We start from the raw sequence: 18,904 nt of genomic DNA, 5'->3' as shown, positions 1-18,904 counted from the left end.
CTATTAACTTCAGTTACTCTCACTCTTTACTTGTGATTTATCCACTTCCTATAGACATTCTCAGGTCTCTTCTATAAATAAACAAATAATAGACAAAAAAAAAAAAGTCTTCCTTGCCTCTTCCATGTCCTCAATTATAATCCTACAACTCATGACAAATTCAAGCCTTCTCAATATGACATACTTTTTTCTTTCTTTATGTGAGAAACACTTACCAAGATTTGCTTTGATGCTTTATCAAGGTATGCAACTAATCTAGGTTTTTTAAAGGCAATGAAAATTGAGTACAAATTTAAGAGAAACACAATGAATATGGCCTCATAACTGACAAAATATTTGTAATTTGTGGACCAGAATTAAGTTCAATATGAAGAGGGGTTCCTGATTGGCAGTATTCTTTCTGGCCATTCTCAAAGATCAATTAAGTCACACAGGAATGAATTAAGGAGGAAATTACAGAAATGAAATCAGATGTCAAAAAAATATTAAGTATTGGTAAAAAAAAAATTTTTTTAATTGATACATTTTCATTAGATTCTCTTTTCACAAAATAGAACAACTGAACTAGTTTTGTGAGTTTTCTTTTTTTTTTTTATTTGAACAAGAATGATTCTAAAAGCAAGTATGTATATTCCTCAAGCTGGATAAGCTAAATGCAATCATTTTAAGAAAAATAGAGTTTTTGACTATAGATTTTGTATATCTAGGGAAATTTAGCAGAACTAAGAAAACATGGTAGTAAAAATTACTGTAGTCAGTTATAAATATCAGGCTTATTACAATGTATGCTAATCTCAGCAACATACAAAGTAAATAAACCAACACATGCTTCTGTCTTATAATATGTAGATAAGAATGCACTCCTAAGACAAAAAATAAATAGTGTCAATATTAACAAGATTTTGATGTCATTGCTTTAGAGACATTCATTAAGCAGAGCCTGGGGAAGTGGCTCAGGAGAACTGCTGCGAGCTTAAGGAAAAGGAAATATGAACATTATAACTGTAAAACTGCTTCCATGACATATTTATTGCTCTTGTAAACAACAGAGATGTGAAAAAATCTTTCTAGAAGCCAGTTTGTGCCTAGCAAGACATTTTCAGAATTATACATCAGCAATCCTAAAACAAAATTCTCACTCAAATCTGAAAGTGACAAAAGTTCTTTACTAGAAAGGCAAATATTTATTTATTAGCTACACATGCACTAACAGACTGGTTGTAAATATTTTCTACAAAATGTGACTATCTCCTATAAACAAAAATTTTTGATCAGTTGATTTTAAATAATATAGTGCCAGTCCTTTAACAGATTTACGCATTGATAAATGCATTCAATTTGTGGAATAATTATTCCCAACTATGTGATTTTATGTCACTTGGATATATTACAAAGAAAATTAAGCTCAAGTTTTAATTTTCATCTGTAAAACAAGGGAGTAGATTTCAAATAAAGGATCAATAAAACGAAACGAAAGGATTTAGTAAGACAAAATCCAATAGCGCTTTTTAATTCTAAAATTATCATATACATGCATATTGATGTATGTAAATTTACGCCAAGAACTTAAGTAAAAAGGAGTATCCAATTACATAATCACATTAATATGAAAAGCAAAAAACAAACCCAAAAACTAATTCATTATAGAGTATTAAAAACAATTTATTTAAAAGTTTAAAAACTAAAATATTTAGAACAAATAATGTTATTTCTAACCATTTTAATTTTGTTGTTGGTCCCACTGTCTGACTCTTCATGACCCCATAGAAAACTGCAGATATATTCTTGGCAATATTACAGGTAAGTTTACCATTTCCTACTCCAATAGACCTTTTGTAAGGCAATCAAAGGTTAAAGGACTTGCCCAAGGTCATACAGCTAGAAGTGTCTGAAGCTGGATTTGAATTCCAGTCTTTCTAAACTTCCTTCAGGACCAACTCTCATTGAGCTACTAGTTGCCTAACAATTTTTATTAGCTAAAGTAAATATGAAAAATGAGATTGTACCAATATAATCCTACCTACAAACTTAATTCAGTCTCTAACTTTTTTTAGAAAATTCTCTTCTAAAAGAAGCTTTAAAAATTCTTATCTAATAATTAATTCTGATAAATCTATGAAAGATTTGCATAAATTTAATTTAAAAAATAGTTAATCAATAAATAATCTTTTTGAATATGTCACATTTCTAAAGTCAACAAAAGAAACACCTCTAAGTTAAACAAACAAAATTACTTTGAATTCAAAAAATAACTTAAATTTGCTTCCAGACAGAATGATGAAAAGAACACAAAATAATATTTAAGAGCAAAATGAATCAGAGATCTTTTACTGCAGTAACAATATTTTCAGAAAAATGATATACTTAACTCTGTAATAAATAGGTGAGATGAGTATTGTAAATACTATGGAAATTATTAAAAAACTGAAACAATTATGGGATGCTAGAACTGGAATCAACTCTGGAAATTCACTGATAGGCAAACTGGACCAGAGATGCTGAATGACACTAAGCAAAGAGTGGACACAGTACTAGAACTAGCAATCAGTGTCTCAGAATGCTATCTGATTCAAGTCAGGAAGTTCTTAGTGAGTCCAGGTCTCTTTTCACTACATCAGAATTGATTCCCAGCTTTGCTAAATGCAAAGCTTTTAAATAATTCTCAAAACATTAATGAAAATTATTATCTAAGGAATCCATTATTAATATATATTTGCCACCTTGTATTTAAGAGGAAAAGACTAGGTAATGAATTGGTTACTATTGTAATATCTTGAAAAAGTCACAAATCAATCACATTATTCTTGATTATTACCACTAACTCACACTTTTATTGCAAGGAACACAAATGGCTTTCAAAGGGCAATAATCAATAAAAATAAAAATAAAAAAGTAAGGCATCAACTCTATTTTTCTAAAATTTTAAGAGGTAGAAAGTATAGTGCAGAAAGAACACTGTGGTTCATCATTTGAGACATGGTCTCAAATCTTGATTTTACAAGTCCCTACTGATGTAACATTACAAATGGGATGATATTTATACTATTTTATATATATAGTGTATAACAAATATTGTGAACAGTTGAAATTACCACCGAATTATGATACTGTTACCATATTGTGGCTTACGGCTAAAGACACTGAGATCAAGATCTTATAACTAGCCAGTGAGCTTAAAAATCTTTATAATTTATAAACCACAGGAAAACGTGAGTTTTTTACACAATTTCATTTAATTGTGAAAATCTCTTTATAACATAAAGGTTAATAAGGACTTTTGAAAACTATGAGAGTAAAGTACCAGTTCTGTCAAATTTTAACAAGAAGGAAAGACTGCATATAGTCTTGATGACAAGACTATTTCTGCTGGCCAAGAAAAGCTCAATTAAATACTGAGAAATAGGTAAAATATGGCAAACTATGAAATAAGGAAAAAATACAAATTGCATTCAATCTTTGATGGATAAGTGATGGTAGAAAAAAGGTCAGAAAGTACAACCTCTAAATCTTTTTTACTCTAAATATGGGGTTATCATCTGAAAAATAAGTTGAAATACCAGAACAACATAACTGATTACTGACATTCTATCTGTAAATGAAATCAACAAAAGAAAGATGCCTTGTAACTTCTTTGAGTTAGCTTCATCTTCTACCTAACGGTAAAAAGCAACATTATTTCATAGGTCACTTGGTGATCTTGCTTTTCAGAATTCACAATAAATACAAGCCAAAATATTAGTATGATAATAACTGTCAATTATGTAATATTAATCAAGGAAAATAAAAAAAGTTGAAAAGTTCTACTAAGAACTTAACATCTTTAAACTAAGCAAAAATTTATTAATATTAAATGACCTGGAAATGGAGAAAATGATGCTGAATAATAAATACAGCCACAAGTTGGCAAATGATGAAAAAATATCATATACCTGTAAATTATTTACTATTGTGTTTTAAGAAAAAGAATGGGGAAGCAACAGATATGAATGAAATTTTTCTCTTAACATACAGACAAAAACTAGTTATCAGTGTAGGACATATTTATGAATTAACTGAATATGTGCGTGGTCTATTAAAAAAATTTAAAATTGAACTCCACATTCAAAAACATAAAGAAAACAATACTGTTTCTAACTACATCCTAACCTGTTAAGTCGCACATACACACAAATGCACACAAACACATCTGCAAACATGCTCTCTCACACACAAAATGGGGATACCCACAGACCCGGATCATTTCTTACTGTTACAGAATGAACAACACTTTATTAAAGTGGCCAGAAATTTCCTGAGCCAGGAAATACCTGATTCTTCTTTTAACTTAAAAAGATATCAAAGTGAAAGGCAACGCTGGTCAAGTAAATGAGTTCTTTTCAGAAACATTTTGGAGGAGGTAGGAAATTATAAGTAGCACAGTCTTAGGAAGCAGTAAAAAAATGTAGATGTGAAAGCTAGTTGGCAAAAACTTTAGTATATGGGAAAGCAACTAAACCATATCTGCCCACAAGAATTTCAAGACAAAAAAAAAAAAAAAAAAAAAAAAAAAAAAAAAAAAAAAAAACCAACAGATGAACAATGGACTGTGTGTTATATGGACTGTGTGTTATGAACTACGTTCAAACAAACAAACAAACAAAAAACACAATAAATGAACAGCAAATTAAATATAAAATCTATGCAAACTAATATAAAACAAATGTTGCAGCAGGGAGAATAAGGCAGCATTTAATAGAATTTCAAAGGAGACTAGAAATTATAAAAGGCAACAATGAGAAGGGAGCAAAAGCAGAGAAATATGAAATGTAATATTTTCTATAAGAAAGAGCAAATAGGCTAATGTAGTTAGTATAGAATGGACAAGAGCAGAAATACCACATTTGGAACTAAGATTTCAATCACTAATGAATGTATGAGGGATATATTATGGTAGGAAAAAAAAAAGAAAGAAAGAAACTATACCAAACATACAAAGAATAAGTCCAAGTAGTCCGGGACAATTTTTTTAAATCAACGAAAGATTAATTCTTAAAATGTCTGAAAGCAGTAAAGATCTCCAAAATATAGACATATACTATTAGTGTACAAACCAGGAGGTTGACAACAACAACTACCTACCCATTTTTTACTTTTTTACTTGAATATTCCTATTTTGAAAACATAAGATAAGAAGAAGCAGATAACTGAAAAGATTTTCTATAAGGCTGTATCTGCTACAACATAAAAAACTGTAAAAAGTTAAAAATACAAGATCCTTTTGTGTTAAAATGCCTCAGTAGGGTAACCTTAGTTTTATAGACTTTCCTCTACTAAGGCTCTTAAGATCTACAAGATACCTTAGAAGATATAATTACTGAAAAACTGATGAATGTTCTGCTCATCTCCTGTGAGATGACACATGCCAATTCTAAAATGACAAGAGATCAATTTATAGATGACATTTTGTAGTTGGCTTCAATTCCATAACAATAGATCTATTCACTGAGATCCAGCATCACTAAAAATAGGTAAAATCTATATAAGGAAAAAAAAAGATATTTATGATGTATATTGAAAATTGTGATATGAAATTCCATGGGAAGCCCATTCTATTAATCAGTACTATATCTTCTTCATCTTTATCAACACTAATAACCACCCTGGGGTGATGCTACAAAGGTTGCAAAATCACAAAATATCATGTTTATCAAATAATCAAAATTGCTCTGAATCACCAGGGAAGATTTATTACCATTTTGTGTATATCATAAACTCCTTTGGCAAGCTAGTGAATCTCTCAGGGAAAAAAATTTCTAAACAAATCAAAAGAATGTTAAATTTTAGTTAAAGATTAATGAAAAGATGTACTGCAACATGAATGGAACAAGTTAAAGGACCTACCCAGAAATCTATCCATAAACCCTTTATGGAGTGAAAGATCTACAGACCCAAGATTCAGAACCCTTGATACATAGAGTACAATAGGTTTAAATAAACTGTAACAAATTACTAAAGGAAATCTGCATGTAAGAAAATCCTTAAAAGATATCACAAATTAATTGTATGACTGGAAAAGGATGCACAGCACTGATATAGTAAAAACAAGGGCTAATACTACAACTACAGCCTTAAAATGTTAAAAAAAAAAAAAAAAAATTACATGAATAACTCCAAAAAACAAAAATTCCAAGTTTTTTGAGGATCTTATATTCTAATAGAAGAGATAACATTCAAACAGGTATATATACAAAACAAATGAAGAGTGGATGGAAGGCAACCTAAGAATCATGCCTCTAGCACATACAGGAAGTGGAAAAAGCCTTCTTGAAGGAGATGGTGTCAGAGCTAACTTAGGAAGTTAAGGATTCTAAGAGAAGGAAATAATGGAGGCACTTCAGACATATTAGACAATCAGTGCAAAGGCAGGAAATATAGAATGAATAGTTGCATATAGCAAGCAGGCCAGTAAAACTGAATCAAAAAATACATAGATGTAAGTGTGAAAAAAGAGCACAAGATTAGGAAGGAATTATCATTCAGAATATTTCTATATAGGAAAAAACAGTACAAAAGTTTTAGTTGAATAGGCCTAAAAAATAAACCAGAGCTGAGCTAGACAGTGTTTAGGATGTATGGCTGCTAGACAGTCTTTGAAGAAGAAAAGAAAATAAATCTTACAAAGAAACAACTATGATGGTTACATCAGGAAAATATATAAATGAAAGAGAAAATGGATCATGTGATAGGGGTTAAGCATGAAGACAGCCAAAATACACTCCTCGTATACCTTCACATCAATGGGAAACCAAGATGAGTATTCCACTTTACTGCCTTAATCCCCTGTAATGAATTTGCAAGGACAAGCACCAGAGAGAAAACCCAAGCTAATAGTTCTAATAAAACATCAAACTTAGAAATATTTTACACTATAAAGACAAGTTTCTTATCTGTCAACTACAAAGGATACAGTTAACTCCAACACACTCAATCGGTCCAAATAATTTTGCTCAAATAAGCACACTATTGGCTGGGGTGTGAGATTTATAATTGGGAATGATTGTATTTTAGTGATTCACAAAGGTTAAAAGAAAAGACATGGCAACAAGCTTGCCTATGGATGACTTTTTTTTTTTAATTTACTTTTATTTTATTTTTATTATCTTTAATTTTTTTAATTTATATTTACATAGCTCTATTTTCAAAATATATTTTACAACATTCACCCTTGCAAAACCTTGTGTTTCACATTTTTTCTTCTTCCACCCTTTCCTCCACCTGCCTCCCTTAGACAGCAATTAATCCAATATATGTTAAACCCAGGCAATTCTTCTATACATATTTCCACAATTATCAATCTATGCATGACTTTTTTTTAAAAAAGGTGCTTATTATATATTATTTTATTAGAATATATCATTATATTATATATTTTGGCCCTGGAATCTTCCTGGCTCTGAAAGATAAGCTTTTGCTTTATCTTGTCTTATCTTAAACCACGCTCCCACATCATCTACCACCAATTACAAACTGTGTTGGCTACCTTCTTTCTATCATGCCCACTGGAACCTTGGATTCTGCTCTATGCATGACTTTTGATAAGCATTTTCATTACTCACAATCAAACTGGTAATTAAAAATTTTCCTAAAGGTAAGATTTGAGCAGCTAAGATGTCTGAAAGATGATTTTTATTAAAGGACAAATATAAAGAGGAAAAATTATAAAAAGTTAAATTCTGTCCAGAATGCAGAAAACTGAGAATTCATTTCACCAAATCTTCTGAGTATTTTTCAATAATTCGAAAACATATTAGTCACTTTTTCTTATTGGAAATAATCCATCAACTCACTGACTTAGTAAACAAAAGATTCATTTTAAATTAAGTCTAGTGATGAGAGCCAGTTTCATGAATTTTGAGGGTTAATTTCAATATAGAATCTGTTAGATTCACCTCAAAGGATTTTTTCCCTTTGAGAGCTGAGCGAAGGAGAAAGAAAAAAAAAAAAATGATTAACTCAGGGCCTCTGTTTCTGGTGCTCTAGATGTGGTCTGGAATTTGAAGACAATTCCTAGAGTAGAGAATTTGGCTCCTTGTGTTTGAGGCACAGATCACTATCCAGTTTTTCTCCTTGCTGAAACCTAGGTTAATATTGAAAAAAACATAATTCAACAGCCTTAGAATAACACCTTGGTGCTAAGAGATTTTTTCCCCCTAGCATTAAGATAAGGTTTTTATAAAGAAGAGAGAAAAAATTATGGAGATGCTGAGAATGATATTCCTTTTTCTGGAAAAAGTGTCCCACAGTAATCTAAATTTTGACACTCACCACTGTCAACTGTTTCTCACTATATGCTATATGTTTGCTATTCCTTTCATTTCTGGAAAATCAAAGAACATCTTTTGCTTTTTTAAAAGAGCCAAGAATGCTGGATGAACTGTGCTGCAACTTTTTGCTTTAGCCAAAGCAAATGATATCTTGCGAAAACTCAATGTTATACTTCAATTGGGCTCTTACATAGACCTTTCCACTGATGTCTTACTCATCCCTGCTGTTTTTCTAAAACTTTAAAGCCCTCCTCAGAATTTCTGGGCCTTCTATCAACTTTTGCCTGCTTAGATGATAACTACATCTCATATTTTACTTAACAAAGTTGAGGCTTTGTTTTGGCATAAGCTCCCTCTAATTTTCTGCATCTCATCAATCTTCTGCCATTATTTCCTCCTTTACAAGATGAGAAGTCCTTCTTACCATGACCAACTCATCTTGGGGTTTTCCATTATCAGAAAAGGGTAAACTATAAACTGGATTGTGTGGAGGACATGAACTGACACAGATACTACATTTTCCAAGGAATATTAATTATCCTGATGAACAAAAGGATCATAAGTTGCTGTAAAAGAATTTGGAAGATAGCATTTTGTAATGCTGAATCAAATTCTCTTTAATAATCATCAAATAACCATAACCATAAGTTATGAAATGGTAAAGAAGTAATCCACAGTTTGCAAGTCACATGCAAAAGTTTATTCCTTACTAATGTCTTCACCATGAATGTCTTTGATGTGACTATTAAGACAAAACCCAAACAAGCTTTGCATAGATGTGAAAGAAAATATAGATGTCAGTAATTATGTCATCTCTTTTTCTTTTAAAACATTTTTTTTTTGGGAGGGAGTATCATAAGTTTGAACAATTTTCCATGCTTTTGGAAAATTCCCCTCCAATCAGTCCCCAAATACCTTTCTTGTATTTGTTCTTGTTAGTGAAAATCTCTAAAATGATCTAATTATGATTTATTTATGAATTACAAGCTTAGGGTCGAAGTGTAAGAGTTCTACAACCTTTGTTGGAAAAAGTTTCTTATAATAGTTTTGCAAATTGTTTCTATTTTTTCCTTTTGAAATTCCCTTTCTGTTTTCATTCTTGAATGTCCTTGGGATGACTTTGCTTGACTGGTTGCCTTGTAAAGTTTTCATTAAAATGTTTTTATCTGAAACAGTATCTCTCTATTTTATGAGAAGGTATTGTCCATGATCCTTCTTAAAAAATTCTGCTTTGTGATAGCGAAACATTTGGTAGTACCAAGGACTTTAATGGAAAGACCATCTTTTTTGGGAATTGTAGTTGGGGTTGTTGAGAAGGCATTGGCTACAACACCGGCAGAAGATTCTCCAATTGAAAAATGGTCAAAGGATATGAACAGACAATTCTCAGATGAAGAAATTGAAACTATTTCTAGTCATAAGAAAAGATGCTCCAAGTCATTATTAATCAGAGAAATGCAAATTAAGACAACTCTAAGATACCACTACACACCTGTCAGATTGGCTAAGATGACAGGAAAAAATAATGATGATTGTTGGAGGGGATGTGGGAAAAATGGGACATTGATTCATTGTTGGTGGAGTTGTGAACGAATCCAACCATTTTGGAGAGTAGTTTGGAACTATGCTCAAAAGTTATCAAACTGTGCATACCCTTTGATCCAGCAGTGTTACTACTGGGATTATATCCCAAAGAGATTATAAAGAAGGGAAAGGGACCTGTATGTGCACGAATGTTTGTGGCAGCCCTTTTTGTAGTGGCTAGAAACTGGAAACTGAATGGATGTCCATCAGTTGGAGAATGGTTGAATAAATTGTGGTATATGAAAATTATGGAATATTACTGTTCTGTAAGAAATGAACAACAGGATGATTTCAGAAAGGCCTGGAGAGACTTACACGAACTGATGCTGAGTGAAATGAGCAGGACCAGGAGATCATTATATACTTCAACAACAATACTAGATGATGACCAGTTCTGATGGATCAGGCCATCCTCAGCAACGAGATCAACCAAATCATTTCTAATGGAGCAGTAATGAACTGAACTAGCTATACCCAGAAAAAGAACTCTGGGAGATGACTAAAAACCATTACATTGAATTCCCAATCCCTATATTTATGCACACCTGCATTTTTGATTTCCTTCACAAGCTAATTGTACAATAATTCAGAGTCTGATTCTTTTTGTACAGCAAAATAATGTTTTGGTCATGTATACTTATTGTGTATCTAAGTTATATTTTAATATATTTAACATCTACTGGTCATCCTGCCATTTAGGGAGGGATGGGGGTAAGAGGTGAAAAATTGGAACAAGAGGTTTGGCAATTGTTAATGCTGTAAAGTTACCCATGTACATATCCTGTAAATAAAAGGCTATTAAATTAAAAAAAAAAAAAAAAAAACACCGGCAGAAGAAGTTGTAAGGCTGTATCCTGACAGGTACTGAATACTGGCTTTGAGGGTGGGGCTTATAGTTCAGCCAATAATGAAGGTAGTACTGCTATTACTAAAACTCTTGGGCTCAAATCTTGAACTCCATAATTTTTGTAGCGTTCTGCCTAGCACTTAATAAGCAATTAATAAATACTTCTTAATTTATTTCTAAGTAAAGGTAGTGATGATTTGTAATATTCTGACTCCTGTTTTTCCCTGAAGGCATCTCATTGCTATAGGTAATCTAGTATATTTACTTTCCAGGTAGCAGTTGGTACTCATCTTGTTTTAATAATGAATTTATATTGGTTTAACTTCCAGATGAAATTATCATACCACTATAAATATTCCCAGATAAATTTATAGGCAAAACTTCTGAACCTGAGTCTCAAAATATTTTCTGGATAATCCAAAAAGCATCAGTAAGACTACATCAGAATCATAATTTATCACTCAATTATCAGATCTAATATTTTAATAAAATACAAGTGAGATAGTTCATGTAGTAGATAAAGCACTATCCCTGAAGTCAGGAGGGCCCGAGTTCAAATCTGGCCTCAGACACAACACCTTCCTAGCTGTGTGATCCTAAGCAAGTCACTTAACCTCAAATGCCATAGGGGGGAAAAAAGGTGAAAATACAAGTGAAATAATTGTAGTACAATTATTTGATAGTAGAATATTTCAAAACAAAGTGAATTAACTTCCCATTAAAATACATACATACATACTAGAAGTACTATTTACAGAAGAGAAGCTCAAGTGGCATTGTTGAAAAAATGGTTCAGTTTTCACATCTAATGGAACGAATAATGTGAAATATCCTAGATAAAGAGTGTGTGTCATTATAAACAGCATTCTCATTTACTTGAAGAAATCTGTCCCACCCTAATTCAATACAACTATGAAATATGAACCTAAATTTTTATCACATACACTCTAAAAATGAGTTCAGTTTTTTTCAAATAATCATATAACAAGATCTTAGAATTACACATTTATAGTAAATGCCTTAATAAATGGCAGAAAAAAATATATCTAATTCTGAAACAAGTACAGTGAACTGATTTTAAGACCAACTGAATAATAAAAAGCAAAAAATCACATATTAATATAACAGGTAAGGAAAATTATATCTTATATCTGTTTCTCTATTTAAGATTTAAGAATCACGAAGAAACACAAAAACTTTTTCTAAGTCATTGTCTTGCTAATAAATGAAAAATTAAATATTTCAAATGATGGACAGAATAAGATTTATGGCAAGTTTATGGTATCAAGGCTTAAGGTTTGTTCTTTACTATTCACTATGTCTTACATTTCGTATTTACCTTAATATCATTTCTCAAACATTCCTCCTTCTCTCCTCAAATATTGCCACCATTCTGGTGGCAGGCTTCATCTGCTCATGCATAGACAATTACAATAGAGGTCTTCCTGTAACAAGTTTCTCACCATTCCAATCTATGCTTTATTCAGCCATCAAAGTGATTCTTTGTAATGTACAGGGTTGAAATAATGTTACCTCCAAAATCAAAAACTTCTGTATCACACCAAAGATCAAATCCAAATCTTCTGAAAGCCCTTCGTAACAAGAAGCCACACATTTTATCACCAACACCTCTATCACTCTTTTTTACACTTCAGTCCTATTCATTTACTCTTTAATTCAGTGGCACAGGCTTCCTTGCTGTTATACCAACATAATCGTCATCTCTTGGCTCCAGACACTTGCAAACGGCATCCTCTATGAGGATGGAATGCTATCCATCCTCATCACAGTTTTACAGTTTCCTTGGTTTCCTTCAGGGCCAAATAAAACTTTACTTTCTAAAGAATGCCTTTCCAAATCCTTCTTAATTCAGTGACTCCTCTGTTGATAATGTCCTAGATCCTTCACAGCATGAACTATTCTCTGCGTCTCTGTATTCTCAGCAATTAGTACAGACCAGCACATATTAGATGTTTAATAATTGCTTAGAGATATTTGCTGGTTGCAATTCCACACCAACATTTTCAAAGCATATGAATTTTCTCTAACAAGACTTCAGCTATTTGAATCAAAGAATTGAAACATAAGTGCTATTTATTAATTCCTTCTCAAATGTGCGTGTGTATGTAAGCACACACACACACAATTTAATGAAATTCGTGAAGTATGCTTGCTAAAATGAATGAAAATTGAATTTTATTAGACATTGTTAACCTCAACTCAACAAATGAACAGAAAAGGCAATAAAGGAGGAATGTTTTTCAAAATTAAGAAAAAAAATTCTAGATGCTAACCTATATGATATACTCATTACTTGGATTTGCTTAAGAAATATTAAAATGTAGTACAAAGGTTTGTGCATTTCCATATATTTATCCTTGAAAAGTGAAATTAATAAAATATGAAAGAGAAAAACCAACAAAAAAGAGAAACTGATGCACTTTTTCACAAAAATCAAGATGAGAGGAAGAAAGTGAATGAGTCCAAATACTTAAAACACGACAACATGACATTTTTAAAAAATTGTTTTGATGTAGGGAAGTTATTAAATTGAAGAACAGTTTTGAGAGTTTGGATTTTTTGGCGAGGCAATGTGCTGAGTACAACACATGATTCAGCTCAGTATTAGGAGAAGGAAAAAAAAAATCAACTTTTCCTTTCACTGAATTATTCTAGTGCTAATATGTAAGAAAATAAACTGTTTTACTTTTATTACTTTTTGCTAAACTTTTGGCCACCCTAATGACAATGAGATGAAATAAAATGCAGAAAACTAAGGAATAAAGGAAAAGTTTAAGAAATAAATAATCAGGTCACATATTTCTGGTTATAGTATTATGCTTTCAAAAGTTAACTTTTACTGGTAGTTTATGTTCCTGGGAGATAAACTTGTCATTTCAAGCACATTTATTTGTACAACTCAATAATATAATTAACAAAATTAAGGGGAAATAACTGTTTTATTCATCTATTGCTGTATATACTAGTGCTGGCTTAAATTCACAAATGAGATCTGCTAGATAAATTCAAACATTTTGTCTGACAATCAAGAAAGAGGATGCAAGATTGCTATTACATCTCCACCTCCCCTACATTTTTCATTTACAAAATTACTAAAGAAATCCATTTTGTGTGGATTTTTTGAACAATTAAGAACAAATGCAATTTAGCATTTGCCATTAACATAATTATGAAGAATGCTACTCCTTCAAAATAGCCCAGAAGCAAAACATTTTCAATAAATAAAAAGTATAAAACCAAAAAATAAAACTATAAAATAGCAGGAAAAGCAACTGTATGCAACCTACAATTTTAGTATGGCTAAATCTTTTAATTTAAACTAATCCTGTAATGACATGTTAAATTTTTTTCCACTAAGAAGGCATGGTTCAGCAGATTAAGTACAATATGATCTAGAGAGTTACCGGAATCATTTCGGAGATAGGAGGACATTGCTGGGATGAGGCAGGACTGACTAAGTAGTTCAAGAAGAACAGAAGGAAGGGCATTACTGTTCTGTCCTCTACCCTCGGGAGTGGACTGTGGATCTCCATTTGTTGAGCTGCCCGCAGGATTAATATAACTTGCAAGAACCTAGAAATAAAAAGCCACTGACATAAATAAATGTTTTTAACAGCCCAGAAAGAAGTTGCTAAAAGATTAATTTACTGGTTACTAGGAGCTATTTTATTTATTGAAACAAAAGTGTCATAGAAAACTAAAAAGAAAAGCTACTTCGTCATCTGTTATGTAATTCAACTAAAATCTTCAATTACTTATAGTACAATAAAGAAAATATTACTACTCTGCTTTAAACAATATAAATTTCAAGCAATGAATAACAAAAAAGCACTGTTTCTTTTAGCAGGAAAAAATGCCTTACAGAGAACAATGCATAATATTATTAAGGTAATAATGTCTCCAATATTATCATCATGAATATGAAATAAAATTTAAAAAATTATAAAGGCTGAGGGAGAGAAAAGTCTTAGAATGGATGAACATGGAATGTTCCATGAATGAAGCCATCTATTTCCATTCTGATGAAAAAGTTTCAGACTACAGAACATAAAATCCTAAAGTTATTGACAGAGATAATAATCTGCTCTTTTTTCTTTCTCTACTTTACCTTTTTCATCTCACTTTAAGATAAGCTGCCTCTCAAACCTAGAAAGGTTGGTCAAAATAGCCTGTTTCAAGTCCATACTACATAAAAATCAAGAGACAGGCAAAAAATTAAAAAAAAAAAAAAAACTATAGATACAACAATAAGAATGCTGGAGGAGATGATAAGTATTTTGTGCTATATTCTGTGTCATCTCCTTTTGCCAATGCCTAAATAATGAAATCACATTGAGGGAAAGAGATTGATACTTGAAAATAGAAGTCTTTAAAGTAGTTTAAAAGTAATGACACAATGGTCAATGTAATTGGGATGCCCTAATACCTTAATAAAAATGTTAGATAACAATACCAAATATGATACAATCATTTAAAAAAACACTAGTTATAAATAATGGCTTATTTCATTCTCACGAGAAATAAAAATACCTGCAGGAGACAAGTGACATGTTCCTCCTCCAATCTTTGTTTAGTTAAAGCCTGTTCCACATCCCATCCAGAAGCTGTAGAACCTGTTCCAAAGCCAGTTCCTTTAGCCCAGTAAAGCTGTTGCTCTTCCGTTGATGCACTGTTATGTGTACTTGACACTGGGGGCTTAAAAAAATTATTTATAAAGTAATTTTGCAAATAATTCTCTAAATTTTGACCAAAGAAAGGGGAAAACAGCTATCATTACATTCAGGAAATACTGTCAAATAGCAGAAGTTCTCTACACTTACAAAGTTCTTCTTGCTTTTCAAGAAATTTTTAATTTTTGTTATACCAGCACAATTGAGGGGAAAAAAATGTTATAGATTAAAACATTCACTAAATAACCATTACTACATAAACTCATTCCCCTTCTCAAAAATCTTTAGTAGTTCACTATGGTCTCCAAGGTAAATTACAAATTCTTGAGTGTGGCACTGAATGTCCTCTATTATATAGTTAAATACTTTTCCAATTGTATTTCACATTACTAAGTCATGCCAAAAGTACCTGTAGCAAAGCACTCTTGTGATGTGAAATTAATCAGCTAATGTCTTTTCTCTGTGTCTCTGCACAGGGTGTCCTCCACCCCTGTAAAAAATAATTTCCTTGCCTGTGTCTTTTAGCATGGGCTCATCTACTCCATAAAGTTTTTCCTGATATATGTCCCTCTTTTGCTCCTCAAAGTATTAATTCTTTATTCTTGAAGTAACTTTAGTTACTTATCTGTGTACCTGTTTTATCATTCCAATAGAAAGTAAGGTTCTTGAGGGAAGGAACCATTTCATTTTTGCTTTTCTTTTATAGAACAAGCAGCGTCTGATGTCATGTAGGTTATTAATGAATGTCTGGAGTGATATTTTCTTCTAAATCTGTGTTATAACAGTATAATTAATATAATTAAACTTTAAATGGAACCTTCAACTGGTCACTCTATTACAATCATTTGTAGTGGCATTACATAATTTAAAAAAAAAAAAAAACAGATTCAATGTACCTCTGATTGATTGAGGTTAGAATTAGGAACTCTTGGAGCATGATGGCTTAGGGCAGAGAGGCAAGCAAGGATCAGGTGTACAGCTCCAATTTCTAGTGCCATTCGCCTTAGGAGTACACCATCATCAGTAGTCAATGGCGTGGAGCTAAATAAACTCCGCAGTACATGGAATGGAAGAGTTGGAAGCACATTGGCAGAAGGAGACTGCAGAATATGACCTGGATTAAGAAAAATGAAATAAGAATTATTTGATTATTATTTATTCATAATGAGGTCAAATTTACAGTGATAATGAAATGTCAAATCAAATTCCTAATAATTTCACATTAATCTGAAAACCTGAATTATTTCTTGCACTCACATATCTGACTGAATCTGATGCTCACTGTGAACCAAGCAGAAGAAATGTTATTCTCACATTTAACTAACTTTCAAAGAGAAGTCTGACACTTAAAAATACAAGGAACATAAAGATTCCAAATGAAACTACATATTTATTTGATACAGCTTGTTTTTAAAGTAGATATATAATCTTCTGTAAAACAAAATATGTCCTATTTGTTCTTTCCTTTTCAACTTCCTTCTTATTTATACATTTTAAAAACTAATTAATCAATCTTTAATGTGCATTGCTTCATGAATCATGTTGTGAGATAAAATTCAGAACAAAAAGGAAAAACCATGTGAGAGAAAAAAAAAAAAAAAAAAAAAAACCCGAAGTGAACATAACATGTGTTGATTTACATTTAATCTCCATAGTTCTTTTTCTGAATGCAGCTGGCATTTTCTATCTAACCCCTATTGGGACTGGCTCATACTTATACATTTTTAAGACAATGTTTCAATATGCTTTCCCTTTTTGTTGATTTGACTTTGCTATTTCCCCTTCCTAGACATTCCTGACCCTAGTCTTAACCAAAAGAAAGAGGGAAAAAAAAAACCCTCGAGAATTATAATGTCTTATAAGTCTTTCAAAATTCTTTAAAATGTCTAGCCTATAAACTTATCAGCCAGGTTGACAATTAGTCATGTTAAAGGAATCCTGAAAGTATTCTTTGATTTTCTTTAAACTTCCAAGGGGAAAAAAAACCAACCTGGAAAACATTTGTGGAATAACAATCATAAAATAAAAATCTCTTTATATTTTTAAATTTTAGGATCAAAAAAACTAGGAAACAGGAGGTCACCAAGAAAAAAGGGAAATCAAAACACAAGTCTTATTATTCTGTCAAGTTTCTTTTCTTTAATCAGCTATTAACTCATCAGTCATGTCCAAATGAGTCAATTTAGTGGAATCAAGCACATAAAAAAGCAAAATGATAAAACTTAGTAAGGATTAAATAAATAATGAGTATCTGATGAAATTAAGAATTTTACTTGACAATTTTTAGGACTTTACAGTGACCCTTGATATAAATCGATTGTTAATTTTAAATACTTACTTCCTTCTCCATCATCTGTTACTCCTAATACCAATCGAAGCAGACACTGGGCATGTTTTCTCTCTTTTAACAACACCTCAGCATAACCAGGTAGACGGAGAAACAATCCAAAGGCAGCTAAAGAATGAGCAGGTATGGGAGACATTGTCTGTACTGTTGATTTAATTGGTGGAGGTTCAGCAGCAATGGTTTCTGGAGCTTCGTAAACCAATTCTCCTGACTGTTCAATGGTTACCCATTCAAACTGATCGCTGTCCTTTGGCTTTTCTTGAGTGGTAGATGTAACTACTGGGGCACTAACCTAAGAAAGAATAAAGTTTTACTATTTTACCTATATTCATATTAATATCAAATTATTATTTTTTTTGCAGAAAATATTCCTGCAACTAAATGAAGATAAAAATAATGTTTAGAAAACAACTAAAAATTATGTTTGAAACTACATATAATGAAAACTCATATCTAATTGCATTTACTAGATGACCTATTAACAGTCTTTCCTACTTACCTATTATTATTGTCTAGCACATATTGCTATTCTACTCATTCCAATTAATATTCATCCTCAAAAGAGGAAATTAATATTACTTTCAATAAGAAACTCTCTTGATCTTCCTAACTGGTACTCATCTTGGGGATCTAACAATATGTTTGCTTGCATATATCTTTGCAATTTTATAATAAAGTACTTAACATTTATAAAATTTTAAAAATACTTTACATATATTACATCAAATGGTCTTTCCAAAAATCCATTGCAGTAAGTACTGCTGTTATATACATTTGACAATTGAGGAAACTGAGACACAAACAGGCCAAGTAATAAGTGCCTATTGTGACAAAGATGGTAACCTGGAATAAAAGTATTCACACAACAGGATACAATTTTAAATCCACAGTGCTTTCAAATATACTTTACTGTGCCTGACTTTATACTATGCTGTCAGAGTAGAGAGAAATTTGGTTTATTCATAACTAACCCACATTAGGATGTAAAGTCCAGGCTAGCTTCCCTGAGTCCTCAGAACAGCTGGAGTCAGAATAAGCAAAAATCCTTGGTCTTTAGGGGGAGAAGTGAAGGAGATAAACTGCCAGAAGCTCTCCACTAACCTCTTTTCTCCTGGTCCTGCCACAAAGTAAA

The 18,904-nt window shown here is 31.6% G+C and overlaps 1 protein-coding gene across 7 annotated transcripts in view; it reads right to left on the bottom strand.

Annotated features, from left to right (window-relative positions):
• BIRC6 (baculoviral IAP repeat containing 6) overlaps positions 1–18,904 on the bottom strand; it is a 297,969-nt gene that overhangs the window by 76,284 nt on the left and 202,781 nt on the right. For all 7 annotated transcript variants that reach the window (XR_004231861.1, XM_031951250.1, XM_031951246.1 and 4 more), the window contains 4 exons: positions 17,764–18,064; positions 16,322–16,539; positions 15,286–15,450; positions 14,160–14,328 (listed from right to left, as the gene is read on the bottom strand). Coding sequence is in view for 6 of the 7 variants with exons in the window: in XM_031951250.1 (XP_031807110.1) it covers positions 14,160–14,328; positions 15,286–15,450; positions 16,322–16,539; positions 17,764–18,064 (853 nt within the window). In the remaining variant the exon portion in view is untranslated. The remainder of the gene's footprint in view (positions 1–14,159; positions 14,329–15,285; positions 15,451–16,321; positions 16,540–17,763; positions 18,065–18,904) is intronic.

Source organism: Sarcophilus harrisii, chromosome 2, assembly GCF_902635505.1.
Source record: "Sarcophilus harrisii chromosome 2, mSarHar1.11, whole genome shotgun sequence".
NCBI lineage: Eukaryota > Metazoa > Chordata > Mammalia > Dasyuromorphia > Dasyuridae > Sarcophilus > Sarcophilus harrisii.
This window is presented reverse-complemented; position numbering and strand designations above follow the sequence as displayed.